This window comes from Pelodiscus sinensis, unplaced genomic scaffold (assembly GCF_049634645.1).
Source record: "Pelodiscus sinensis isolate JC-2024 unplaced genomic scaffold, ASM4963464v1 ctg165, whole genome shotgun sequence".
Lineage (NCBI taxonomy): Eukaryota > Metazoa > Chordata > Testudines > Trionychidae > Pelodiscus > Pelodiscus sinensis.
Genome location: NW_027466046.1, coordinates 3,738 through 30,294, shown reverse-complemented (window position 1 = coordinate 30,294; position 26,557 = coordinate 3,738). Strand labels below are relative to the sequence as shown.

General features: G+C 62.3%; 1 protein-coding gene across 2 annotated transcripts; it reads left to right on the top strand.

Annotated features, from left to right (window-relative positions):
* The first annotated feature begins 228 nt into the window (after positions 1-228).
* Positions 229-26,557, top strand: LOC142826410 (sphingomyelin phosphodiesterase 5-like). Of its 2 annotated transcripts, XM_075918646.1 has the most exons (7): positions 229-1,068; positions 7,117-7,189; positions 7,998-8,138; positions 9,426-9,515; positions 21,460-21,523; positions 22,921-23,074; positions 23,681-26,554. In XM_075918646.1, exons 1-7 carry the CDS (start codon positions 229-231, stop codon positions 23,774-23,776), a joined length of 1,458 nt encoding a protein of 485 aa, XP_075774761.1. In that variant the 3' UTR covers positions 23,777-26,554. The 2 variants fall into 2 exon arrangements, with proteins under 2 accessions (XP_075774761.1, XP_075774762.1); XM_075918647.1 differs by lacking the exon at positions 7,998-8,138 and having other exon boundaries at positions 23,681-26,557.

Here is a 26,557-nt window from a genome sequence, read left to right as displayed (position 1 = left end):
CCCCTCTCCCACACCGGTCGGGGCCTGCGACCTGGGACAGACCCTGCTGCCCGGCCCCCCTGGCCGTGCTGACCTCTGCCCGCGCTCTCTTCCCGCAGCGCCCCACCGGCGAAGCGCAGTGACCGGGGCGGGCCGGCCGGGAGCAGCCGCTGCCCTGCCGGACGTGGCCAGGCGTGACCGGAGCCCAGGGAAGCAGCCGGAGCAGGAACGCCCCTGGTGCCGCGCGCCATGGTCCTGCGGGAGTCTCCGTTCCCGAACCGGCCCCTCCGCGGCCTCCACCGCCTGGCCCAGGCCCTGCTGTTCCCCAGCTACTGGGCCGTGGACGGCCTGCTCGACCTCAGGGAGACCACGGCGGAGAAGCAGCAGCGCCAGCAGCAATGCTGCGTCTGCTACCCCCTGCGGGTGCTGTTCCTGGGCTCCGCGCTGCTGCTGCTGTTCATCCTCACCCTGCCGGCCGCCCTCCTGGGCCTGCTGCTCTGGCTCCCCCTGCAGGCTGCCCGCAGGCCCTTCGCCTACAAATACACCCAGCTCGCGCACCAGCCTGCGGCGTGGGAGCTGCCGGGCAAAGGTCAGGCCCTCAGCTTCATCAGCGCCAACGTCTGCCTCCTGCCCAGCGGCCTGGCCAAGTGGAGCAACCTGGGGCAGACGCAGCAGCGGGCGGAGATCCTCGGCCATCGCCTCACGCAGGGGGAGGCCAGGGCCGGCCCCAGGGACGGGGCCACCAGGTACGGGGCCACCGCAGCCAGCGTGGTGATTGAGATGCCCGCCGGGGAGCGCGGGGCCGGGCAGATCTCGGCCTCCTTCCCGCCGGGCGTGGACTTCCTGTGCCTGCAGGAGGTGTTCGACCAGCGGGCAGCCACCCGCCTCTGCCGCCGGCTGAGCCCCGTCTACCGGCACATCCTCTACGACGTGGGCGTCTACGGCCTGCAGGGCTGCCGGGCCCCCAAGGTCTTCAACAGCGGGCTCTTCCTGGCCAGCCGGCACCCCCTGCTGGCCGCCCAGTACCACTGCTACCCCAACGGGGCCGGCGAGGACGCACTGTCCGCCAAGGGGCTGCTCTGCGTGCAGGTGAGTCGCTGCTCCCCTGGCAGCCTGAAGGGGGCGCTGCGGGCGCTGCCCCTGCCTCTGCCTACGGGCCTCCGCTCCCCACGGGGCGCTGGGCCTGCTGGGCAGGGCGGGACTGGGAGGCGCGGCAGCTGAAAGCAGGGGGCTGGCACCCTTTAGTCATAGCACGGTCACCGACACCGACGACGTTTCACTGCCTCTGCAGTGAGTCCTAACCCGACCCACTGATACCCCTGCAGTGAGTCCTAACCCGACCCACTGATACCTCTGCAGTCAGGACTAACCCGACCCACTGATACCTCTGCAGTCAGGACCAGCCCGACCCACTGATACCTCTGCAGTCAGGACCAGCCCGACCCACTGATACCTCTGCAGTGAGTCCTAACCCGACCCACTGATACCTCTGCAGTGAGTCCTAACCCGACCCACTGATACCCCTGCAGTGAGTCCTAACCCGACCCACTGATACCCCTGCAGTGAGTCCTAACCCGACCCACTGATACCCCTGCAGTGAGTCCTAACCCGACCCACTGATACCCCTGCAGTGAGTCCTAACCCGACCCACTGATACCCCTGCAGTGAGTCCTAACCCGACCCACTGATACCTCTGCAGTGAGTCCTAACCCGACCCACTGATACCCCTGCAGTGAGTCCTAACCCGACCCACTGATACCTCTGCAGTCAGGACCAGCCCGACCCACTGATACCTCTGCAGTGAGTCCTAACCCGACCCACTGATACCTCTGCAGTGAGTCCTAACCCGACCCACTGATACCCCTGCAGTGAGTCCTAACCCGACCCACTGATACCCCTGCAGTGAGTCCTAACCCGACCCACTGATACCTCTGCAGTGAGTCCTAACCCGACCCACTGATACCCCTGCAGTGAGTCCTAACCCGACCCACTGATACCCCTGCAGTGAGTCCTAACCCGACCCACTGATACCCCTGCAGTGAGTCCTAACCCGACCCACTGATACCTCTGCAGTGAGTCCTAACCCGACCCACTGATACCTCTGCAGTGAGTCCTAACCCGACCCACTGATACCCCTGCAGTGAGTCCTAACCCGACCCACTGATACCTCTGCAGTGAGTCCTAACCCGACCCACTGATACCCCTGCAGTGAGTCCTAACCCGACCCACTGATACCTCTGCAGTGAGTCCTAACCCGACCCACTGATACCCCTGCAGTGAGTCCTAACCCGACCCACTGATACCTCTGCAGTGAGTCCTAACCCGACCCACTGATACCTCTGCAGTGAGTCCTAACCCGACCCACTGATACCCCTGCAGTGAGTCCTAACCCGACCCACTGATACCTCTGCAGTGAGTCCTAACCCGACCCACTGATACCTCTGCAGTGACTCCTAACCCGACCCACTGATACCTCTGCAGTGACTCCTAACCTGACCCACTGATACCTCTGCAGTCAGGACTAACCCGACCCACTGATACCTCTGCAGTGAGTCCTAACCCGACCCACTGATACCTCTGCAGTGAGTCCTAACCCGACCCACTGATACCTCTGGAGTCAGAACTAGCCTGATCCACTGATACCTCCACTCCCCTGGCAGTCTGAAGGGGGCAGTGCAGGGCACCGAGGGGCACTGCCCCCTGCATCTGCCCCCGGGCCTCCACTCCTTGCAGGGCACTGGGCCTGCTGGGATGGGACAGGACTGGGGGTTTGTCACGTTACCAGGTGTTACGGCGCGTTAGGGGTCCCCCGTCTCATGCACCCCGAAATGGCACAAACAGACTGCACCAGCCGGTGGAATAGAGGAAGTTTATTGCCTCTCCAGGATACAGCACAGCACAGATGGAGTCTGGTCCCAGAGCTGGGCTAGGATGCCTCAGGCCCCCTTGAGATGGGGGAGACTGGGCCCCTAAACTCCAGCCCCTTTCCCTAGGCTGTCTCCTCCATGCTCCCAGACAGCAACTAACTAACCCTCTTCCAGCCCTGCCCCCCAGCCAGGGCAGCATCCACCTTCCTTTGTTCCTCTCCATGGGGGGTGTCTGGCCACTGGTTTGCATAGTGACTTGTCCTGTTTTGCTGGGTCCCGGTACTCCCAGAGCCAGCAGCATAGAAACCAGCCAGGTACCCCCACTACGTCACAGTTCTCCCCCCTCCGAGAGCGAACTGAGCAGGGTCACTCCGCTCGTGACCTAGGGAAGTTCGGGTCCTCTGCGTGGGAACCCGCCCCGGGGACATGGGTGCTCCCCTTGACTCAGGCCGGCCTTGGCAAGGCCCCACATGAGCTGGCTTCCCTCTGTCCACTCGCCGCCCTGCTCCAGGGTGACTGGCACAGGCCTGTCCTCGGGGGTCACACCCACCCTTCCGCTGGCCTTGATCTCTGGCCAGGGTCTCTCGGGCTGGGGCCATGAGCCCAGTGAGCCTTCTCTGGACAGCCAGGGCGGCTCCCACACCCAACGCTCCATCCAGGGGGGCCTTCCCCTCCCATATCTCTCAGCAAGCCCAGAGGGTCTATCTGGGTTAGAGACCCCCAAGCCGCTTTCCTCCTGTCTTGGGCCTTCCCGCCCCTCTGGCAGGAGTCACAGGACCGGCAGTACCGCTGCACGGCTGTAAAGATTCCCGGCCAATAGAAGTGCTGGAGCAGCCTCAGCCGGGTGCTCCGGATCCCCCGGTGGCCCCCAACGGGGATGTCGTGGGCCAAATACAGCAGCTTGAGGCGATACTTTCGGGGGACGACCAGCTGCCGCTGGACCCCCCATGCCCTTACCTTCCTGGGAGGAAGCCATTCCCGGAACAGGAGTCCACGCCCCCGCAGGAATCTCTCCTGGCCACCTCTCCCCCGGGGCTGAGCTGCACGGAGGCCAGCCTGGTCCCTCAGCCTCTGCAAGGAGGGGTCTGCCTGCACCTCAGCCTGGAATTCAGCTGCTGAGGCAGGGATCGGGACCTGTTCCCCACCTTTACCTAGGTCCGGAGTCCCAGCCTGGCTGGACCCCGTGTCCACTGGGATGGGACCCTGAGGACGCTGCCAGGAGTCCTTCCCTGGACCCACGTTGTCAGCCCCCCGCTGGCTCTGGCTCCGGGTAGTGACTAGAGCCCGCTGGGATTCATGGGGCCACTCCTCTAGGTCATTCCCCATCAGCACCTCGGTGGGCAAGTGCGGGTGCACCCCCACTTCAGATGCACCCTGGCTACAGGCACCTTAAACGGGGACCCATCTATGCCCTTCAGGGTCAGCTGGGTGTGGGGTAGTATCCGCTCTGGGGCCACTATGTCGGATCGGGCCAGAGTCACCTCCGCCCCCGTTTCCCAGAAGCCCGTCACCTTCCTACCATGCACCTCCAAGGGTACGAGGCACTCGCTCCGCAGGGGCCGTCCTGCCCCCACCCGGTACACGGAGAAATCCGCCTCCCGAGGGTCAGACCTCCCAGGGGAGATGCACTGAGCATCCTTCCCTCCACTCTGAGCTGAGGTTTGCCTGCCAGCCCCTGCCTCTGGGGCAGCCTGCCCTTCCTCCCGCCCCAGCCAGTGAACCCTGGAAAGTCCCCGGTCCTGGGACCTGGTGCACTGAGCCCTCTTGTGGCCTTTTTGCCCACAGCGATGGCAAGTTAGGCTTTGGGCTGTCTCTGTCCAGGCCCTGGCTGGTTCTCTGGGGCACAGACGACCTGTTCCTTGGTCTCGCCCCGTAGTTGACTCCCTCCATCGCTCAGCCGAGATCCGGTCTCTGCGCGGTTCCCTTTCTCTCCGGGACTCCCGTTCACACCCGGACCAGCTCTCCGTGAACTCATCTGCCAGTCTCCCGGCCTCCTGGGGGTTCTCTGGTCTCCGGTCCTTGAGCCACAGCCTCAGTTTGGGTGGGCACGCTTCATAGAACTGCTCCATCATGACCAGCTTGAGCAGCTCCTCTGCGGTCTGGGCTCCGACTCCAGACACCCACTTGCGGCAGTATTGCGCCAGGCGGGAGGCCAGGTCCACATAGGTCTCCCGTGGCCCTTTCTGTACCCCCCGGAACTTCTTCCTGTACATCTCGGGGGTCAGCCCGAACTTGTGCAGCAGGGCCTCCTTGACTCGCCTGTAATCCCCTGGCTGTAGGTCCTCCAGCTGACTGAGCACTCCGGCCGCCTCCTGGTTCAGTGCGGGGACGAGCTCCTGCAGCCAGTCAGCTGGGGGGACCCGTTGCAGTCCACAGGCCCTCTCAAAGGAGCTGAGGAACCCGTCTATGTCACCCATGTCCTCCAATTGGGCCACCATGAGCCTCTCCAAGCGTCTGGGAGTCCCGGGACCCTGGGGCCCATCAGCACTTGGCGCAGCTGGTGCCCCGCTGGTTCTCCTCTCTGCCATGGCCAGCTCATGCTGCCGCTGCCTCTCTCTGTCCTGGCGATCCCTTTCTCGATCTTGGCACTCCTTCTCTCGGTCCTGGCGGTCCCTCTCTCGGTCCTCTGCTTCCAATTCCTTCATCCGCAGCTGGATCTCCAGCCGCCGCAGCTCCGCTGGGCTGGCCCCTGCCCTAGATGGGCTACGGCTTGCAGGCCTCCTGGGAGACGCTGTCTCATCTCTCCGGTGGGTTCCAGCGCTCCTCCCCCTCTCTGAGCCTGACACACTCTCAGGGGGGGTCTGGCTGCTCCCCCTGGGGACAAGATCCTGGCCCTGTGGCTGGTTATTATCTTCCAGCTGGGCAATCAGCTGGGCCTTGGTTGCTTTCTGCACAGGCAAGCCCCTCTCTCTGCACAGCCCCACCAGCTCTGCCTTCAAGAGTCGGGCGTAGGCCATCTGCCCGCTGGTCCCCTCGGTGCAGACTCACCAGTCTAGGGCTGCAGCGCCCCACGATTCCCAGGAACCGCTTTGCTCTGTCTCCAGCACGCCTGGCTCCAGGGCTCTTGCTTCTACAGCGCCTTGTCGCTTGCCGCTGGAAGCTCCATCCATGGGGTGCAGTGCATCCCACCCCTGACACCAGTGTGACGGCGCGTTGGGGGTCCCCCGTCTCCTGCACCCCGAAATGGCACAAACAGACTGCACCAGCCGGTGGAATAGAGGAAGTTTATTGCCTCTCCAGGATACAGCACAGCACAGATGTAATCTGGTCACAGAGCTGGGCTAGGATGCCTCAGGCCCCCTTGAGATGGGGGAGACTGGGCCCCTAAACTCCAGCCCCCTTCCCTAGGCTGTCTCTTCCATGCTCCCAGACAGCCAGCCAACCAACTCCCTTCCAACCCTGCCCCCCAGCCAGGGCAGCATTCCACCTTCCTTTGTTCCTCTCCATGGGGGGTGTCTGGCCACTGGTTTGCATAGTGACTCATCCTGTTTTGCTGGGTCATAGTACCCACGGCAGCTAGTGGGGGTTACCCCAGAGCCAGCAGCATAGAAACCAGCCAGGTACCCCCACTACGTCACACCAGGTATGCGTGGGACCAGGCAGCTCAGTGGTGCACCCCTGGTGTGTGTGCACCCCACATCTAGAGCAGAGGGGCTGTGGAAGCTGTGTCCTCAATGCTGATGCTGGGCGGGGTCTGTCTGTGCTGGCGGGGCCAGGCCGGGATCTGGGCTCTGTGCTCCAGATGTGGGGCACACGCACACCAGGGGGTGCACCACTGAGCCGCCTGCTCTCATGAAGACCCAGAAAGGTGCCAGAGGCGCAGCAGCAGAGAGCAGGGGCTGGAAGTCACGGCCACTGGGGTCTCTCCCCGGCTCTGCCTGGGACTCGCTGAGTAGCCCTGGTCATGTCCCTTGATCTCTCCCTTTTCCGGGGTGGGGGAGTCTGAGCTCTCCTGTTCCCAACATGCCCCAATCAGCTGCTGACCCCTGTGCACAGAGGAGCCGTTCCCTGGGGGCCCCTGTGCCCCATGGGGCCCTGCCCCCTCAGACTACAGGAAGGAGCAAACAGCTGGTTCTGGCTGTCCCACTGCGCTGCCCCAAGGCTGTGGGCCGTGCTCCCCCCCTGCTGTCACTCGGTCTGGGGGGCGGAGCCCTGGCCGGTGGGAGGCACATGGGGCTGGCCCTGCGGCCGTGTCTGGGGCCGGGCTCGGAGGAGGGGGCGAGCCGGCCGGGCGCTGGGCCCAGCTTGTAACAGGCCGTTTCTCGTGCAGGTGCAGCTGGGGATGGCGCAAGGCCAGAGGATCGTGGGCTACCTGAACTGCACCCACCTGCACGCTCCAGCCGGTGAGCGGGGGCCTCCCTCCCCGGCTCCTGGGAGCAGCCCAGCATGGACGGCCCAGCGCCTGGAGCGGCGCCCCCTGGCCCAGTGCCGAGCCAGCGCCCAGGGCGGTGGGGGGGGTTCGGTCCCAGCCATGGGGCCTGGGCTCTGTGGTCCCTGGAGCAGCCCCCCAGGGCCCCGTCAAAGGGACACACTGAACAGGACAGTTCTTGTCTGCAGTGGCCAACCTCCGCCACCAGGGGGGTTGAGCAGCCTGGGAGCATTCAGCTGTGCCCCCCACCCCTCCCCTGCCCCACCTACCCCCATGCTCCGAGTGCAGCCTCCTTCCCCCCTCCTGCCCCACCTACCCCCATCCCCGAGTGCAGCCCCTTTCCCCCTCTCCTGCCCCACCTACCCCCATGCCCCGAGTGCAGCCTCCTTCCCCCCTCCTGCCCCACCTACCCCCATGTCCCGAGTGCAGCCTCCTTCCCCCTCCCCGCCCCACCTACCCCCATGCCCCGAGTGCAGCCTCCTTCCCCCCTCCTGCCCCACCTACCCCCATGTCCCGAGTGCAGCCTCCTTCCCCCTCCCCGCCCCACCTACCCCCATGCCCCGAGTGCAGCCTCCTTCCCCCCTCCTGCCCCACCTACCCCCATGTCCCGAGTGCAGCCTCCTTCCCCCTCCCCGCCCCACCTACCCCCATGCCCCGAGTGCAGCCCCTTCCCCCTCTCCTGCCCCACTTACCTCCATGTCCCGAGTGCGGCCCCCCCCCCGCTCCTCCCCCTGCCCGGAGTGCAGCCGGGGGCAGCCGGTAACAGCCCTGTCCCCCCCCAGCTGACGCACAGACCCGCTACGACCAGCTCTCCCAGGCGCTCTCCTGGGCGCGGCTGTTCCAAGACTCCCACGGGCAGGACGGGGACGTCGTCGCCTTCGACGTCTTCTGCGGAGACCTCAACTTTGACAACTGCTCCACGGGTGGGGCCTGGCCCGGGGCAGCCGGGGGCAGGGGAGGGGAGGGGCAGGGGCTGCTGGGGGGGAGGCGATGAGGAGGAGGAGGGGATTCCAGGTGGGGAGTCACAGGGGGAAAGTGAGGGGGAGGGAAGGGAAGGGGCAGAGGCCACTGGGTGGGAATTCAGGGGGGGAAGGGAGGGGGAAGGGGAAGGACCATCGGGCGGGTGTTGGGGGGGAAGCAAGGAGGAGGGGGAGAGGAGGGGCTGGGGCTGCTGGGTGGGGAGTCGGGGGGGGGAAGGGAGGAGGAGGGGGAGGGGGAGAGGAGGGATGGGGCCGCCAGCCAGGGAGTCACAGGGGGAAGTGAGAGGGAGGAGAGGGGAGGGGCAGAGGCCACTGGGTGAGAAGTCGAGGGGGAAGTGAGGGGGAAGGACCACTGGGCAGGTTTTGGGGGGGAAGCAAGGAGGAGAGGAGGGGCAGGGGCTGCTGGGTGGGGAGTCACGGGGGAGGGAAGGGAGGGGCATGGAGAGGGGAGGGGCCGCCGGGCAGGGAGTCGGGGGGGGAAGCGAGGGGGCTGCTGCGGGGAGTCACAGGAGGGAAGGGAGGGGCATGGAGAGGGGGAGGGGCCGTCAGGCGGGGAGTCGGGGGGGGCTGTGCCCAGCTCTAACCCGTCCCCGGGGAGTGACCCCCCAGCGGGCCGCACCCCGAGGGTTCCCACGCTCCCTGGGCAGGCCTGGGGCCCAAGGCCTCCGTCTCGCCCGTGGCTCCCTGCAGGCGGGCCAGGCCCAGGAGCCGTGGGGGTCGGGCCCTGCAGGGCACCAGGCTCTGAGGCCTGGGGCTACTCGCCTGGCCCCAAGACCGAGCGCTCGGGCTCGCCCAGGGAGACAGAGGCCCTGCCTGCCCATCCCGCCCCGCACGACGGGACCCGCCCTGGGGCTCCCTGTCTCTGCCGCGGACCCGGCCCAGCCCCCACGTCCCGGGCGTCGGCCCCTCGCTCCGGGAGACGTCTCTGGTCTCCCTAGGCCGCCGTGGAGCTGGATTTGCTCCAACCGCAGAGTCCCTCCCCCGCACAGCGAGTGACACGCACGAGGCCCTGCTCTCTGCTGGGGTCACAAAGGGAAACTGAGGCACACACGGGAATAAAAGTATTACAGAAAATTCCCCTTCATCACACAGAGTGGAGGGGGAGGGGCAGCCCCCGGGGTAGTGGGAGAGGAGGGCGGGGCAGCGGGAAAGGAGGGGGAGGGGAAGGGACAGCAGGATGGGAAGGACCGGGGGGCAGAAGGGCCCACTCACCCTGCCGGCTCTCCCCAGGGGACGGCTTGGAGCAGACCCACGGCATCTTCCAGAAGTACCGCGACCCATGCCGAGTGGGGCCCAGGCAGGACCAGCCCTGGGCCATAGGTACGTGTCTGGACGGCCCAGCCTGGCTGCCCTCTGTGCCTCAGTTCTCCAAGCCGGCCCTGGCTTGGCTGCAGATAACGGCGAGAGCCGGTCCTCCGGGGGAGCCGCCCCTGCTCGCCTACATCTGCCCCTCCCCCAGCTCTGCCTGGGCCCCTCCCCACCCCCGTCTCTAGAGAGGCACCAGTGGGGTAGGAAGATGTGGGGCTGTCGCTGGGAATGCCAAGGGGAGGCCGCGCTGCACAAGGGGGGGATGCTAAGGAACGGCAGGAGGGAGACGATGGATTTCAGGAAGGCTGATTTTGGGGAGCTCAGAGAGCTGGTCCCGTGGGAGGAAAAACAACTGAAGGGCTGTCACAGAGTGTGGGGGTCCCCGGCCAGGCGGGACTCTCAGGCGGCAGGTAGAAGAGAAGGTCTATTGGCTCCCAGGGGCGCGGCGCAGGCCCCGAGAACAGGCAGCCTCATTCCTGTGGGGGGGTGGGAAAGGGCTCCCAGGTCTTTCACCCCACCCCCCTCCTGCGCCAAGCCTCATCTCCCATCCTAGCCCCACCCAGACTGGCCCTGCCCCCCGCCCCGTCCCGGCAGGAGTTCTCTGCTGTGTCCGGCCGCAGCTGCCTGGCCCAACACATCCGGGGAGTCCTGCCCAGCCTCGCTCTCTGTGGCGGTGTGCGGGGACCCCGCCCCTGCCCCCCCGGAGCAGCCAGAACAGACTCCACCCGCCGGTAGAACGGGGGGGGGGGTCACCTCCTCCCCGGGACACAGCCCAGCACAGACGGGACGGGGCTACAGGAGTCAGGGCCAGGACGCCTCAGCCCCCTGGGTTAGGGGCTCCATCGCCCCCCCCAACCCTCAGCACCCAGCTCAGGCTGTTCCCTTCTTAACTCCGAGCCAGAAACTCTCGCTCCCAGACCCTGCCCCCAGCCAGGTGGCATCTCCACCCCCCTCACCTTGTCTGTCCCCCTGGGAGGAGCCTTGTTACCTGGGCAGGCTGGGCCGAGGGGTCTGGGCCAATCCACAGGTGGGGGAGTCCGTGGGAATCGCACGGCCCAGCGCAGGGGGACACATGTCACAGAGCAAACAGCCCCCGCACTACGCCACACACACACCCACACAATCCAGCAGTGCGTGAATGTAACAACACCCACACTAGGTCACACACACACACCCAATCCAGCACAGAGTGAATGTAACAACACCCACACTAGGTCACACACACACACACACACACCCAATCCAGCACAGAGTGAATGTAACAACACCCACACTAGGTCACACACACACACACAATCCAGCACAGAGTGAATGTAACAACACCCACGCTAGGTCACACACACACACACCCAATCCAGCACAGAGTGAATGTAACAACACCCACACTAGGTCACACACACACACCCAATCCAGCAGTGCATGACTGTAACAACACCCACACTAGGTCACAAGGGCGGTGGCAGTTTTTCCAAAGGGACATTATTAAGGGCCCAAAAGCAAACTATTCCGCTGCATAGGAAAGAGAGAAAGTTTGGCAAGAGACCACCTTGGCTCAACCAGGACACGTTACATGATCTCACAATCAAAAAGGAGTCGTCTAAAAAGTGGAAACCGGGACAAATGACAAGGGATGAATACAGGCAAATAACACGGGAATGCAGGGGCAAGGTTAGAAAGGCAAAGGCACAAAACGAGCTCAGACTAGCTACAGACATAAAGGGGAACAAGACGACATTCTACCAATATATTAGGAGCAAGAGGAAGCCCAAGGCCAGGGTCGGCCCGTTGCTCAGTGAGGAGGGAGAAACAGTAACAGGAACTGAGAAATGGCAGAGGTGCTCAATGACGTCTTTGTTTCGGTTTTGGTTATGAAGTTTGATGGTGACCGGATGCCTGACATAGTGAATGCTAGTGGGGAGGGGGTAGGTTTAGACGATAAAATAAAAAAAGAACAAGTTAAAAATCACTTAGAAAAGTCTGCAAGTCCCCAGCACCTGACGAAATGCATCCTACAGTACTCAGGGAGCTGATAGAGGAGGTATCTGAGCCTCTAGCGATCATCTTTGGAAAATCATGGTTATCGGGAGAGATTCCAGAAGACGGGAAAAGGGCAAATCTAGTGCCCAGCTATTCAAAGGGAATAAGAACAACCCAGGAAACCACAGACTCTGTTTAACGTCTGTCCCAGGGAAGATAATGGAGCAGGTAATTGCGGAATTCATCTGCAAACACCTGGAAGATAATAAGGTGACAGGGAACAGCCAGCAGGGGTTGTAAAGAACAAATCGTGTCAAACAATCTGACAGCTTTCTTTGAGAGGATAGCGAGTCTTGTGGAGAGGGGAGAAGTGGTGGACGTGGGATACTAGACTTTAGTCAAAGACAGGACCATGCAGCACTTTAAAGACTAACAAGATGGCTTACTAGGTGAGGAGCTTTCGTGGGCCAGACCCACTTCCTCAGCCCACGAAAGCTCCTCACCTAATAAACCATCTTGTTAGTCTCTAAAGTTCTCCTTAGTGCTCTTTTGTTTCAGCAAGATCAGTCTACCAGGGCTACATCTCTAGCACTAGACGTTAGTGAGGCATTTGACACCATCGCACGTGCTCTTATCAATGAACTAGGGCCGTGGTCCCCAACCCGGTGCCCGTGGGCCCTTTACACGCACCCGCGGAGCAATCTGGGCTGCCCCCACCCCCGGGCATGTAGCAGGTGCCAGACCCGGGCGCATGGCTGGCCCCGGGTGTGCCGCGTGTGCCGGTGCCGACCCTGACCCCCCGCCCCCGGGTGCCCTGCGTGTGCCCTGACCCTGACCCAGGCCCCGGCCCCAGCCCCTGGGGGCGCCGCGCGGAACCTGGGCAGCCCCTGCCCGGGATCGTGGCACATACCGGTGCCGACCTCGGGCGTGCGGCGCATGCTTGGCCCCACCCCCAGTCACGGAGCCTGTGAGCGGCCTGTGACGGCGCGTTGGGGTCCCCCGTCTCCTGCACCCCGAAATGGCACAAACAGACTGCACCAGCCAGTAGAATTGGGGAAGTTTATTGCCTCTCCAGGATACAGCGCAGCACAGATGTAGTCTGGTCACAGAGCTGGGCTAGGATGCCTCAGGCCCCCTTGAGTTGGGGGGAGACTGGGCCCCTAAACTCCAGCTCCTCTCCCTAGGCTGTCTCATCCATCCTCACAGACAGCCACCAACCAACTAACCAACTTCCAGCCCTGCCCCCCAGCCAGGGCAGCCTTCCACCTTCCTTTGTTCCTCTCCATGGGGGGTGTCTGGCCCCTGGCTCAACAAGTTTGGCATTACCTCTGCCTAGCGAGGTTTTCCCTGCTGGGTCTTGCTCCAGACAGCAGGGGTCACCACAGCCCAGCAAGTACCCCCACTACGTCACAGTTCTCCCCCCTCCGAGAGCGAACTGAGCAGGGTCACTCCGCTCGTGACCTAGGGAAGTTCGGGTCCTCTGCGTGGGAACCCGCCCTGGGGACATGGGTGCTCCCCTTGACTCAGGCCGGCCGTGGCAAGGCCCCACATGAGCTGGCTTCCCTCTGTCCACTCGCCGCCCCACTCCAGGGCGACTGGCACAGGCCTGTCCTCGGGGGTCACACCCACCCTTCCACTGGCCTTGATCTCTGGCCAGGGTCTCTCGGGCCGGGGCCATGAGCCCAGCGAGCCTTCTCTGGACAGCCAGGGCGGCTTCCATCCCCGATGCTCCATCCAGGGGGGCCTTCCCCTCCCATAACTCTCTCAGCAAGCCCAGAGGGTCTATCTGGGGTAGAGACCCCCAAGCCGCTTTCCTCCTGTCTTGGGCCTTCCCGCCCCTCTGGCAGGAGTCACAGGACCGGCAGTACCGCTGCACGGCTGTAAAGATTCCCGGCCAATAGAAGTGCTGGAGCAGCTTCAGCCGGGTGCTCCGGATCCCCCGGTGGCCCCCAACGGGGACATCGTGGGCCAAATACAGCAGCTTGAGGCGATACTTTCGGGGGACGACCAGCTGCCGCTGGACCCCCCATGCCCTCGCCTTCCTGAGGGGGAGCCACTCACGGAACAGGAGTCCACGCCCCCGCAGGAATCTCTCCTGGCCACCTCTCCCCCGGGGCCGAGCTGCACGGAGGCCAGCCTGGTCCCTCAGCCTCTGCAAGGAGGGGTCTGCCTGCACCTCAGCCTGGAATTCAGCTGCTGAGGCAGGGATCGGGACCTGTTCCCCACCTTTGCCTAGGTCCGGAGTCCCAGCCTGGCTGGACCCCGTGTCCACTGGGATGGGACCCTGAGGACGCTGCCCGGAGTCCTTCCCTGGACCCACGTTGTCAGCCCCCCGCTGGCTCTGGCTCCGGGTAGTGACTAGAGCCCGCTGGGATTCATGGGGCCACTCCTCTAGGTCATTCCCCATCAGCACCTCGGTGGGCAAGTGTGGGTGCACCCCCACTTCCTTGAGGCCTTTCTTCGCCCCCCATTTCAGATGCACCCGGGCTACAGGCACCTTAAACGGGGACCCATCTATGCCCTTCAGGGTCAGCTGGGTGTGGGGTAGTATCCGGTCTGGGGTCACTATGTCGGATCGGGCCAGAGTCACCTCCGCCCCCGTGTCCCAGAAGCCCGTCACCTTCCTACCATCCACCTCCAGGGGTATGAGGCACTCGCTCCGCAGGGGCCGCCCTGCCCCCACCCGGTACACAGAGAAATCCGCCTCCTGAGAATCAGACCTCCCAGGGGAGGTGCACTGAGCATCCTTCCCCTCTCTCTGAGCTGAGGTTTGCCTGCCAGCCCCTGCCTCTGGGGCAGCCTGCCCTTCCTCCCGCCCCAGCCAGTTAACCCTGGAAAGTCCCCGGTCCTGGGACCTGGTGCACTGAGCCCTCTTGTGGCCTTTTTGCCCACAGCGCTGGCAAGTTAGGCTTTGGGCTGTCTCTGTCCAGGCCCTGGCTGGTTCTCTGGGGCACAGACGACCTGTTCCCTGGGCTCGCCTCGTAGTTGACTCCCTCCGTCACTCAGCCGAGATCCGGTCTCTGCGCGGTTCCCTTTCTCTCCGGGATTCCCGTTCACACCCGGACCGGCTCTCCGTGAACTCATCTGCCAGTCTCCCGGCCTCCTGGGGGTTCTCTGGTCTCCGGTCCTTGAGCCACAGCCTCAGTTTGGGTGGGCACACTTCATAGAGCTGCTCCATCATGACCAGCTTGAGCAGCTCCTCTGCAGTCTGGGCTCCAACTCCAGACACCCATTTGCGGCAGTATTGCGCCAGGCGGGCGGCCAGGTCCACATAGGTCTCCCGTGGCCCTTTCTGTACCCCCCGGAACTTCTTCCTGTACATCTCGGGGGTCAGCCCGAACTTGTGCAGCAGGGCCTCCTTGACTCGGTTGTAATCCCCTGGCTGTAGGTCCTCCAGCTGACTGAGCACTCCGGCCGCCTCCTGGTTCAGTGCGGGGATGAGCTCCTGCAGCCAGTCAGCTGGGGGAACCCGTTGCAGTCCACAGGCCCTCTCAAAGGAGCTGAGGAACCCGTCTATGTCACCCATGTCCTTCAATTGGGCCACCACGAGCCTCTCCAAGCGCCTGGCAGTCCTGGGACCCTGGGGCCCATCCGCACTTGGCGCAGCTGGTGCCCCGCCGGTTCTCCGCTCTGCCATGGCCAGCTCATGCTGCCGCTGCCTCTCTCGATCTTGGCGCTCCTTCTCTCGGTCCTGGCGGTCCCTCTCTCGGTCCTGGCGGTCCTTCTCTCGGTCCTCTACTTCCAATTCCCTGATCCGCAGCTGGATCTCCAGCCGCCGCAGCTCTGCTTGGCTGGCCCCTGCCCTAGATGGGCTGCAGCTTGCAGGCCTCCTGGGGGAAGCTGTCTCATCTCTCCGGTGAGTTCCAGCACTCCTCCCCCTCTCTGAGCCTGACACACTCTCAGGGGGGGTCTGGCTGCTTCCCCTGGGGACAAGATCCTGGCCCTGTGGCTGGTCGTTCTCTTCTAGCTGAGCAATCAGCTGGGCCTTGGTTGCTTTCTGCACAGGCAAGCCCCTCTCTCTGCACAGCCCCACCAGCTCTGCCTTCAAGAGTCGGGCGTAGGCCATCTGCCCGCTGGGCCCCTCGGTGCAGACTCACCAGTCTAGTGCTGCAGCGCCCCACGATTCCCAGGAACCGCTTCGCTCTGTCTCCAGCACGCCTGGCTCCAGGGCTCTTGCTTCTACTGCGCCTTGTCGCTTGCCGCTGGGAGCTTCATCCACGGGGTGCAGTGCATCCCACTTCTGACACCAGTGTGACGGCGCGTTGGGGTCCCCCGTCTCCTGCACCCCGAAATGGCACAAACAGACTGCACCAGCCAGTAGAATTGGGGAAGTTTATTGCCTCTCCAGGATACAGCACTGCACAGGTAATCTGGTCACAGAGCTGGGCTAGGATGCCTCAGGCCCCCTTGAGTTGGGGGGAGACTGGGCCCCTAAACTCCAGCTCCTCTCCCTAGGCTGTCTCATCCATCCTCACAGACAGCCACCAACCAACTAACCAACTTCCAGCCCTGCCCCCCAGCCAGGGCAGCCTTCCACCTTCCTTTGTTCCTCTCCATGGGGGGTGTCTGGCCCCTGGCTCAACAAGTTTGGCATTACCTCTGCCTAGCGAGGTTTTCCCTGCTGGGTCTTGCTCCAGACAGCAGGGGTCACCTCAGCCCAGCAAGTACCACCCCCACTACGTCACACGGCCCCACCCCCATACGCGCAGCGCGTGAGTGGCCCCGCCCCCAGGCGCCCGGCAGCCCTAAAACGTTGGGGACCACTGAACTAGGGAATAAAACCTACATGGGGCTACTGTAAGGCGGGTGCAGAACTGTTCCCAGAGAGGAGTTATTAATGGTTCACAGTCCTGCTGGAAGGGCAGAACAAGTGGGGTCTGTTCTGGGACCGGCTCTGTTCAGTATCTTCATCAACGATTTAGATGAGCTTGCTCATTACGTTTGCAGATGAGCCCGAGCTGGGAGGGGTTGTGAGTGCTCTGGAGGATGGGTCAGAATTCAAAATGGTCTGGCCAAACTGGAGACATGCAAAGTGCCCCGCTTAGGAAGGACCAATCCGTGTCACACACACAACGGGAAGCGACTGTCTAGGGAGGATCCTGCAGAAAGGGATCTGGGGTCAGAGCAGACCACAAGCTAAATAGGCGTCAGCAGTGTGAGGCTGTTGCAAACAAAAGATCTTGCACGATCTCAAAATAAAAAAGGAGTCATATAAAAAATGGAAACTAGGACAACTAACAAAGGATGAATATAGGCAAGCAACACGGGAATGCAGGGGCAAGATTAGAAAGGCAAAGGCACAAAATGAGATCAAACTAGCTACAGGCATAAAGGGAAACAAGAAGACCTTTTATAAATACATTAAAAGCAAGAGGAAGACCAAGGACAGGGTAGGCCCACTGCTCAGTGAGGTGGGAGAAACAGTAACAGGAAACTTGGAAATGGCGGAGATGCTCAATGACTTCTTTGTTTCGGTCTTCACCGAGAAGTCTGGAGGTGTGCCTAACGTAGTGAATACAAGCAGAGAGAGGGTAAGTTTAGAAGATAGGATACACAAAGAACAAGTTAAAAGTCACTTAGGAAAGTTAGATGTCAGCAAGTCACCAGGTCCTGATGAAATGCATCCCAGGATACTCAAGGAGCTGATAGAGGAGGTATCTGAGCCTTTAGCTATGATCTTTGAAAAATCATGGCAGACAGGGGAGATTCCAGAAGACTGGAAAAGGGCAAATATTGTGCCCATCTATAAAAAGGGGAATAAGAACAACCCAGGAAACTATAGACCGGTCAGTTTAACGTCTGTCCCAGGGAAGATAATGGAGCAGGTAATTAAGGAAATCATATGCAAACACTTGGAAGGTAATAAAGTGATAGGGAATAGCCAGCATGGGTTTGTGAAGAACAAGTCATGCCAAACTAATCTGATAGCTTTCTTTGATAAGATAACGAGCCTTGTGGATAAGGGAGAAGCGGTGGATGTCATATACCTAGACTTTAGTAAGGCATTTGATACGGTCTCGCATGATATTCTTATTGATAAACTAGGCAAATATAACTTAGATAGGGCCACGATAAGGTGGGTGCATAATTGGCTGGATAACCGTAGTCAGAGAGTTGTTGTTAACGGTTCTAAATCCTGCTGGAAAGGGATAACAAGTGGAGTTCCTCAAGGGTCTGTGTTGGGACCCGTATTGTTCAATATCTTCATCAATGATGTAGATATTGGGATAGAGAGTACGCTTATTAAGTTTGCAGATGATACCAAACTGGGTGGGGTTGCGACTTCTTTGGAGGATAGGGACATAATTCAAAATGACCTTAGCAAGTTAGAGAAATGGTCAGAGGTAAACAGGATGAGGTTTAATAAAGAGAAATGCAAAGTGCTCCACTTAGGAAGGAACAATCAGTTCCATACATACAAGATGGGAAGCGACTGTCTAGGAAGGAGCATGGCGGAAAGGGATCTAGGGGTCATAGTGGACCACAAGTTGAATATGAGTCAACAGTGTGATGCTGTTGCAAAAAAAGCAAATATGATTCTAGGTTGTATCAACAGGTGTGTTGTAAGCAAAACTCGTGAAGTCATTCTGCCGCTCTACTCTGCACTAGTTAGGCCTCAGCTGGAGTACTGTGTCCAGTTCTGGGCGCCACATTTCAAGAAAGATGTGGAGAAATTGGAAAGGGTACAGAGAAGAGCGACAAGAATGATTAAAGGTTTAAAGAACATGACCTATGAAGCCAGGCTTCATGAACTGGGCTTGTTTAGTTTGGAAAAAAGAAGATTAAGGGGGGACATGATAGCGGTTTTCAAATATCTAAAAGGGTGTCACAAGGAGGAAGGAGAAAATTTGTTCCTCTTGGTTTCTGAGGACAGGACAAGGAGTAATGGGCTTAAAGTGCAGCAGGGGAGGTTTAGATTGGACATTAGGAAAAAATTCCTAACTGTCAGGGTGGTCAAATATTGGAATAAATTGCCAAGGGAGGTGGTGGAATCTCCCTCTCTGGAGATATTTACGAACAGGTTAGATAGACATCTGTCAGGGATGGTGTAGACGGAGCTTGGTCCTGCCTTGAGGGCAGGGGGCTGGACTCGATGACCTCTCGAGGTCCTTCCAGTCCTATTATTCTATGATTCTATGATTCTATGAAAAGCAAACGTGATTCTGGGCTGCATTAACAGAGTGTGGTGAGCCAGACACGAGGAGTCATTCTTCCGCTCTACTCTGTGCTGATTAGGCCTCAGTTGGAGTCTTGTGTCCAGTTCTGGGCACCGCATTTCAAGGAAGATGTGGAGAAATTGGGGAGGGTCCAGAGAAGAGGAACGAGAACGATGGAAGGTCTGGAGAACAGGAGCTAAGCAGGAAGACTGAAACAACGGGGCTGGTTTAGTTGGGAAAGGAGATGACTGGGAGGGGACATGAGGGTGGTTTTCAGGTACCTAAAAGGGTGTCACAAGGAGAAGGGAGAAAATATTTTCCCCTCAGCCTCTGAGCACAGGACAGGCAGCAAGGGGCTTAAACTGCAGCCAGGGAGGTTGAGGTTGGACATTAGGGAAAACTTCCTGGCTGTCGGGGTGGTGAACCCCTGGGATACGTTGCTGAGGGGGGCTGTGGAGACCCCCAGCCCTGGAGCTATGGGAGAGCAGGTTGGACAGACACCTGTCAGGGATGCTCTACACGGCGCTGGGTCCTGCATGAGGGTGGGGACTGGACACGATGCCTCGCGAGGTCCCTTCCCGTTCTAGGGCTCTATGACTATCTCAGCCTGGGGGTAACACTGAGCCCCCCGGACAGTCACAAACTCTCCTGACCCCGCCCCCTCCTCCGGGGTTACGGAGACACCAAAAGCCGCCGCCTGGCTGGTCTCTGGCAGCCCCTCCGGGCGCTGTGACGCTCTGCTCCCGGCCTCCCCAGAGCAGCCCCTCCGGGCGCCGTGACGCTCTGCTCCCGACCTCCCCAAGGCAGCCCCTCCGGGCGCCGTGACGCTCTGCTCCCGACCTCCCCAGAGCAGCCCCTCCGGGCGCCGTGACGCTCTGCTCCCGACCTCCCCAGAGCAGCCCCTCCGGGCGCCGTGACGCTCTGCTCCCGACCTCCCCAGAGCAGCCCCTCCGGGCGCCGTGACGCTCTGCTCCCGGCCTCCCCAGAGCAGCCCCTCCGGGCGCCGTGACGCTCTGCTCCCGACCTCCCCAGAGCAGCCCCTCCGGGCGCCGTGACGCTCTGCTCCCGACCTCCCCAGAGCAGCCCCTCCGGGCGCCGTGACGCTCTGCTCCCGACCTCCCCAGAGCAGCCCCTCCGGGCGCCGTGACGCTCTGCTCCCAACCTCCCCCAAGCAGCCCCTCCGGGCGCCGTGACGCTCTGCTCCCGACCTCCCCAGAGCAGCCCCTCCGGGCGCCGTGACGCTCTGCTCCCGGCCTCCCCAGAGCAGCCCCTCCGGGCGCCGTGACGCTCTGCTCCCGACCTCCCCAGAGCAGCCCCTCCAGGCGCCGTGACGCTCTGCTCCCGGCCTCCCCAGAGCAGCCCCTCCGGGCGCCGTGACGCTCTGCTCCCGGCCTCCCCAGAGCAGCCCCTCCGGGCGCCGTGACGCTCTGCTCCTGACCTCCCCAGAGCAGCCCCTCCGGGCGCCGTGACGCTCTGCTCCCGACCTCCCCAGAGCAGCCCCTCCAGGCACTGTGACGCTCTGCTCCCGGCCTCCCCAGAGCAGCCCCTCCGGGCGCCGTGACGCTCTGCTCCCGACCTCCCCAGAGCAGCCCCTCCGGGCGCCGTGACGCTCTGCTCCCGGCCTCCCCAGAGCAGCCCCTCCGGGCGCCGTGACGCTCTGCTCCCGGCCTCCCCAGAGCAGCCCCTCCGGGCGCCGTGACGCTCTGCTCCTGACCTCCCCAGAGCAGCCCCTCCGGGCGCCGTGACGCTCTGCTCCCGACCTCCCCAGAGCAGCCCCTCCAGGCACTGTGACGCTCTGCTCCCGGCCTCCCCAGAGCAGCCCCTCCGGGCGCCGTGACGCTCTGCTCCCGACCTCCCCAGAGCAGCCCCTTCGGGCGCCGTGACACTCTGCTCCCGACCTCCCCAGAGCAGCCCCTCCGGGCGCCGTGACGCTCTGCTCCCGGCCTCCCCAGAGCAGCCCCTTCGGGCGCCGTGACACTCTGCTCCCGACCTCCCCAGAGCAGCCCCTCCGGGCGCCGTGACGCTCTGCTCCTGACCTCCCCAGAGCAGCCCCTCCGGGCACTGTGACGCTCTGCTCCTGACCTCCCCCGAGCAGCCCCTTCGGGCACTGTGACGCTCTGCTCCTGACCTCCCCCGAGCAGCCCCTTCGGGCGCTGTGACGTTCTGCTCCCAACCTCCCCAGAGCAGCCCCGGCCTGGCGCTCCCCGGGCCCCGCAGCGCGGCCGGAGGGGAAGCTGCGTCGCACGGAGAACACGAGCCGCGCTGGCACCTGGTGACCCGCCGGATGCCGGAGTCCAGGGCTCGGGTTCTCCGTGAGGGCCCCGCCGGGGCAGCTGGGAGGAGCTGGTGCACGTGGGACGTGGCTTGCAAGCTGGCTGGCTGCACGTCTCGGCTCCTGCGGCGCCACCATCCCCCTGCGCTGCGGCCTGTGAACCGGGGCCTCTGGCCGCCGGCCCGCCCCAGGGACGATGGACCAGTCGTGTAGCCCCTGAGTGCTGGCCCGGGGACTGGTTCTCCCACTGGCCGTCCTGACGCCCCATGTCAGCCCCAGCCGGCCCAGCCCCTGACCCGTCCCCCCTGCCTGCCTAGCGGGGCCCCACGCGTGTCCCTGCCTCCTAAGGCTGAGGGCCCAGGGGCCCGTCCGGCAGGCCTAGTGCTGGGGGCGGGGGTCCCCCAGGAGCGCAGCACAAGGTTGGACCCGTTGGCAGCCTCCCGCATCCCCGAGGCGCCGCCCGTGTGTCTGGCCAGGTCTCAGCGCTGACGCCCCTGCCCGACTGGCCCCGTTCCAGCAGCCCACAGGCTCTGACGTGTCCTTCCCGCAGGAACCATGCTGAGCTACCTCCGCATCCACGAGAAGGCCGTGTCCACGCCCGAGGATCTGAAATGGTAACTACACCACCTGCATCTGACGAAGTGGGTCTTTGCCCACGAAAGCTTATGCTCCTACACTTCAGTTAGTCTATAAGGTGCCGCAGGTCTCCTCGTCGCTTTTGCAGATTCAGACTAACACGGCTACCCCTCTGATACTTTACACCACCTGCAGGATCCCCCGCGCACTGGGGGGGAGGGGAGTCCAGGGTCCCCGTGGGTCCTAGAGTGCTGGGGGGGTTCAGGGCCCCCATGGGTCCTTGCGCATGGGGGGGGGAGTCCAGGGCCCCGAGGGTCCTAGTGCACTGGCGGGAGAGGGGGGGCAGTCTAGGGCCCCCGTGGGTCCTAGAGCTCTGGGGATCTGAAAGTCAGGGCAGGTGAGGAGAAAGTCACTAAGGAAAAGTGATTGACTTGTTCTCATGGCACAGGAACTAGGGGTCACCAAATGGAATGAACTGGCAGCAGGTTTAAAACAAACGCAGGGAAGTTTTTCTTCATGCAGTGCACAGTTAACCTGTGGAACTCCTCGCCAGAGGATGTTGTGCAGACCAGGCTTTAACAGGGTGCAAAAATGAGCTAGATAGATTCATGGCAGTCAGGTCCATCAATGGCTGTTAGCCAGGCTGGGCAGGGAGGGTGTCCCTACCTCTGTTTGTCACAGGCTGGGAATGGGCGACAGGGGAGGGGTCGCGTGATGGTTCCCTGTTCTGGTCTCTCCCTCTGGGGCACGTGGCAGTGGCCACCGTGGGCCGACAGGACCCTGGGCTGGATGGGCCTTTGCTCCGACCCCGCCCGGCAGTGCTTAGGACCAGACTGGGAGGCGGTCCGGTCTGTGAAATGGAGCCAGGCTGGGCCGTTCCAGCAGCCTGCCTGGGGGCTAGCAGGGGAGCCTGGGGACTGGAGCCGTCCCTGTTTGGCCCCCCGCCGTCCTGTGGGAACCCTCCGTGCTCAGGGAAACCTTCTCTCTCGCCCTTGGACAAGTGCAGCCTCCCGGCTAGGCCCGGGCCGGGGCCGCGTGTCCGGTGGGGCCTCTCTGCTCAGGCGGGCCCGGCGGGAAAGCAAAGCCGGTCGCAGACCCTGGCCCGTTGCTGTGGCATGGCCGGGCGAGCAGCAGGGCCGCTCCTTGGGGTGCTGGCTACACGTGCGGGAAGGGACATGCCCCAGCGGGGCAGCCCTGGGGGCAACGGCTCCCCCGGTGATACCCCAGGCCCTTGGCTAAAGCACCTCCCGCTGAGCGGCCTCACGGCTCTCGGGCAGGCCTGGGGAGAGCTCGCGGCAGCCCCGTCCCTGCGGGCTCTGGAGCGAGGGGGGGAGCAGGAGATCTACAGCCCTGCGCCAAGGCCGGGTCTGCCCCTGCCCTGCACTGGGACCCCCGTGCATGGCGTCCCCCCGACGGCTCCCCTTGCGCTCCCCAGGACGCTGGAGCGAGAGGGGGGCCGGCAGACGTACCTGGAGGGGCCCATCCTGCAGGACGGCAGCCCCGACCCGTCGGCACCGAGGAGCCCCTGGGCCGGGCGCCGCGTCGACTACATCCTGCACCGCGAGCGCCCCCACCCCAGCCTGGCCACGGTGAGTGCCCCATGGGGCCCCCGCTGCTGCCCTGCCTGGCCCCACAGAGCCAAGGGCAGGCCCCATGCCTCAGGGTATAGGACAGCCCCAGGCGGGAGCCCGGAGATGCAACCTGGAGCCCAGCTCTGGGACTTGCATGGCTCAGAGGCTGGGGGGCAGTGAGGCCTGTGGGGGGAAAGAGGTGGGGTGGGGGGCAGAGAGGGGGGAAGGGTCTGTGCTGGGGTGGGGACTGTTGCTGGGGGCTGGATGTGAGTCCATGATGGGAACTGGAGGGGGCGGCTCATGCTGTGGTCTGGGGGGCAGCAGGTGTCTGTGCTGGGGCGGGGGCTGGGGGGCAGCAGGTGTCTGTGCTGGGGCGGGGGCTGGGCCAGGCGCCTGGCCTGGCCGGGAAGGGGTAGTGAGCTGTGCCAGTGCTCAGTGTTGATAGAGGGGATGGTAGGGTGGGGGGCAGCCCAGGGAAACTACAAGTCCCAGGCTGCACTGCTCTGGCGTGGCCAGGCCTGGGCGCACTGCATGCTGGGATCTGTAGTCTCGGGGGGGGGCTGTATTCTCTGGGGTAGCTGGGGAGCCTGCTCTGCTCCTGACACTGTCCCGTTGCTTTCCCAGACGGTGGAGACGTTCTCCTTCATCACCCAGCTGGCCGACTGCTCGGACCACGTGGCTGTGGGGCTGCGGCTGCTGGTGACGCCTGCGCCTCAGTGATGGCCCCACATGCGGCCCTGGGGCCTACAGCCGAGAGCATCCAAGCAGGGCGACTTGCTGAGACAGAACACGTGCTCCCCAGACGGGCGGCCCCGCTCCCTGAGCCCCACACCAGCCCCCCAGCTCACTGGGGATGGAGCGGTGCCGTCCAGTAGCCCCAAAGCAAAAGCTCCTACCTCAGGGGTGGCCAACCCCTGTAACAAAGAGCCCAACACGCGAAGAGCCGCATCAGAATTGTCAAGGGAAAAAAGGAGGCTGCCCCTTTAAGAAACAAGTTGAGGCTCTTTGGCCATATCAGGCTCCCATTGAGGGCACCATGTTGAGGGGGTCTGGGGGAGGGCGCAGGGGCCGTCGGGGGGGCAGGGGCGACTTTGCAAGCCTCACTTTGGGGGGAGAAGAGCCACCCCCGTCCTAGGTTAATGCCATGGACTGCACCGTTCCCCTCCTCCACCCTTGCTCGTACCAGTTTCAGCAGGCAGCCCCACGGCCCGGCTCAGTCCTGCACCGACTTAGGGTCAGAGAGTCCTAGAACCCCAGGGCTGCCAGGAAGCCCAGCGCCCTGCCCAACGCAGGACCAGCTCCACCCAAACCCACCCGGCCGGGGCTTTGTCAGGCCAGGACTGAAACACCTCGAGGGACGGAGACTCCGCCCCACCCACCCCAGGGAACCCAGCCCAGCGCTTCCCACCCGCCTAGGGAAAGAGTTTTTCCTAATCTCCAACCTAGACCTGCCCCACTGCAACTTGAGCCCATTGCTCCTTGTTCTGCATCCGTCACCACTGAGAACAGCCTCTCGCCAGCCTCCTTGGAATCCCCTTCAAATCCCCCCTCGCTCTTCTCTCCCGCAGACTAAACAGACCCAAGTCCCTCAGCCTCTCCTCATAGGTCCTGTGCTCCAGCCCCCGAATCATTTTGGTCGCCCTCCGCTGGACCCTCTCCAATGCACCCACATCCTTTTTGTAGTGGGGGACCCAGAACTGGACACAATACTCCAGATGTGGCCTCACCAAAGCTGAATAAAGGGGAATAAGGACATCTCTGGATCTGCTGGCAATGCTCCTGCTAATGCACCTAATATGCCATTAGCCTTCTTGGCTACAAGGGCCCCTGTTGACTCATCTCCAGCTTCTCATCCACTGGAACCCCCAGGTCCTTTTCTGCAGAACTGCTGCTTAGCCAGTCAGTCCCCAGCCTGTACCAATGCTTGGGATTCTTCCCTCCCAAGGCCCTCATCAGATTTCTTGTGGCCCAATCCTCCAATTTGTCTAAGTCACTCTGGACCCTTCCCTGCCCTCCAGCGTATCTACCTCTCCCCCCAGCTTAGTGTCATCCGCAAACTTGCTGAGGGTGCAATCCATCCCCTCATCCAGGTCATTAATAAAGATATTGAACAAAACCGGTCCTAGAACTGATCCTTGCGGCACTCTGCTAGAAATTGACCACCAGCCTGACATCGAGCACTGCCTGTTGGGCCCGACAGTCTAGCCAGCTTTCCATACGTCTTACCGTCCATTTATCCAATCCACGTTCCCTTAACTTGCTGGCAAGAATATTGTGGGAGACCGTATCAAAAGCCTTGCTAAAGCCAAGGTCTATCACATCCACTGACTTCCCCACGTCCACCGAGCCAGTTACCTCATCATAGAAGCTAATCAGATTGGTCAGGCACGACTTGCCCTTTGTGAATCCATGCTGACTATTCCTGATCACTTTCCTCTTATCCAAGTGCCTCAAAATGGATTCCTTGAGGATCCCTCCATGATTTTTCCAGGGACTGAGGTGAGGCTGACTGGTCTGTAGTTCCCTGGATTGTCCTTCCCTTTTTTGAAGATGGGCACTACATTTGCCTTTTCCAGTCATCCGGGATTTCTCCCGATCTCCACAACTTTTCAAAGATAATGGCCAAAGGCTCCTCAATGACATTTGCCAACTCCCCCAGTCCCCTCGGGTGCATTAAGTCCGGACCCATGGATTTATGTACGTTTAGCTTTTCTAAATAGTTCCTAACCTGTTCTTTACCCACCAAGGGCTGCCCACCTCCTTCCCATACTGCGCTGCCTAGTGCATTTGTCTGGGACCTGACCTTGTCCGTGAATACAGAGGCAAAGAAAGCATCGAGTGCTTCAGCTTTCCCCACATCCTCTGTCACTAGGGTACCTCCCTCGTCCAGTGAGGGCCCCACCCCCGCTCTGATCACCTTCTCGTTAACATGCCTGTAGAAACCTTTCCTGTTCCCCTTCCCACCCCTTGCCAGTCGCAATTTCATTTGCGCTTTCGCCTTCCTGATCACTCCCCTGCATTCTCCAGCAATGTATTTATACTCCGGCTGCAGCTCTGCATTGGAAGGGGATTAAGAGCCAGGCAGGCAGGCACCCTGCTCCGCTCCGGGAGCTCCGATTCCCCTTACACGGGCTGCTGCCACCCCGCGCTGCTGCCTCCTCATCAGCAGCAGCACCCCTGGGCGACAGGCAGCCGGCCCGCGAAGGGAGCTGATTTTTAAACCAGCTCCCCTCATGACCCAGCTCCCGCGGGACCCCCGGCACTGCTGCGTCAGGTACTGTGGCTGCCGGCCCCACCCCGGGGACTAGAGACTAGTCGACTAACTGATAAGAATTCAGGAGGTTACTCGACTATTCAATTAACCGACATTTAACATCCCTCCTGTTCACACCAGACAGCAAGATGTCCCCAAGCAACGCCTCCTGGTGTGACAGCACTCCCTGTGCCCCCCAGCCCCCTTACACAGGGGAGAGGTGATAACCCCTCCCCCACCTCCCTCAG

Excerpts from the sequence above, each read along its gene's own strand:
- LOC142826410 (XM_075918646.1), top strand. The coding sequence starts at position 229 with ATGGTCCTGCGGGAGTCTCCGTTCCCGAACCGGCCCCTCCGCGGCCTC. Across the intron at positions 7,190-7,997 it reads CCACCTGCACGCTCCAGCCG|CTGACGCACAGACCCGCTAC; the intron begins GTGAGCGGGGGC and ends GTCCCCCCCCAG. Across the intron at positions 8,139-9,425 it reads CTTTGACAACTGCTCCACGG|GGGACGGCTTGGAGCAGACC; the intron begins GTGGGGCCTGGC and ends GGCTCTCCCCAG.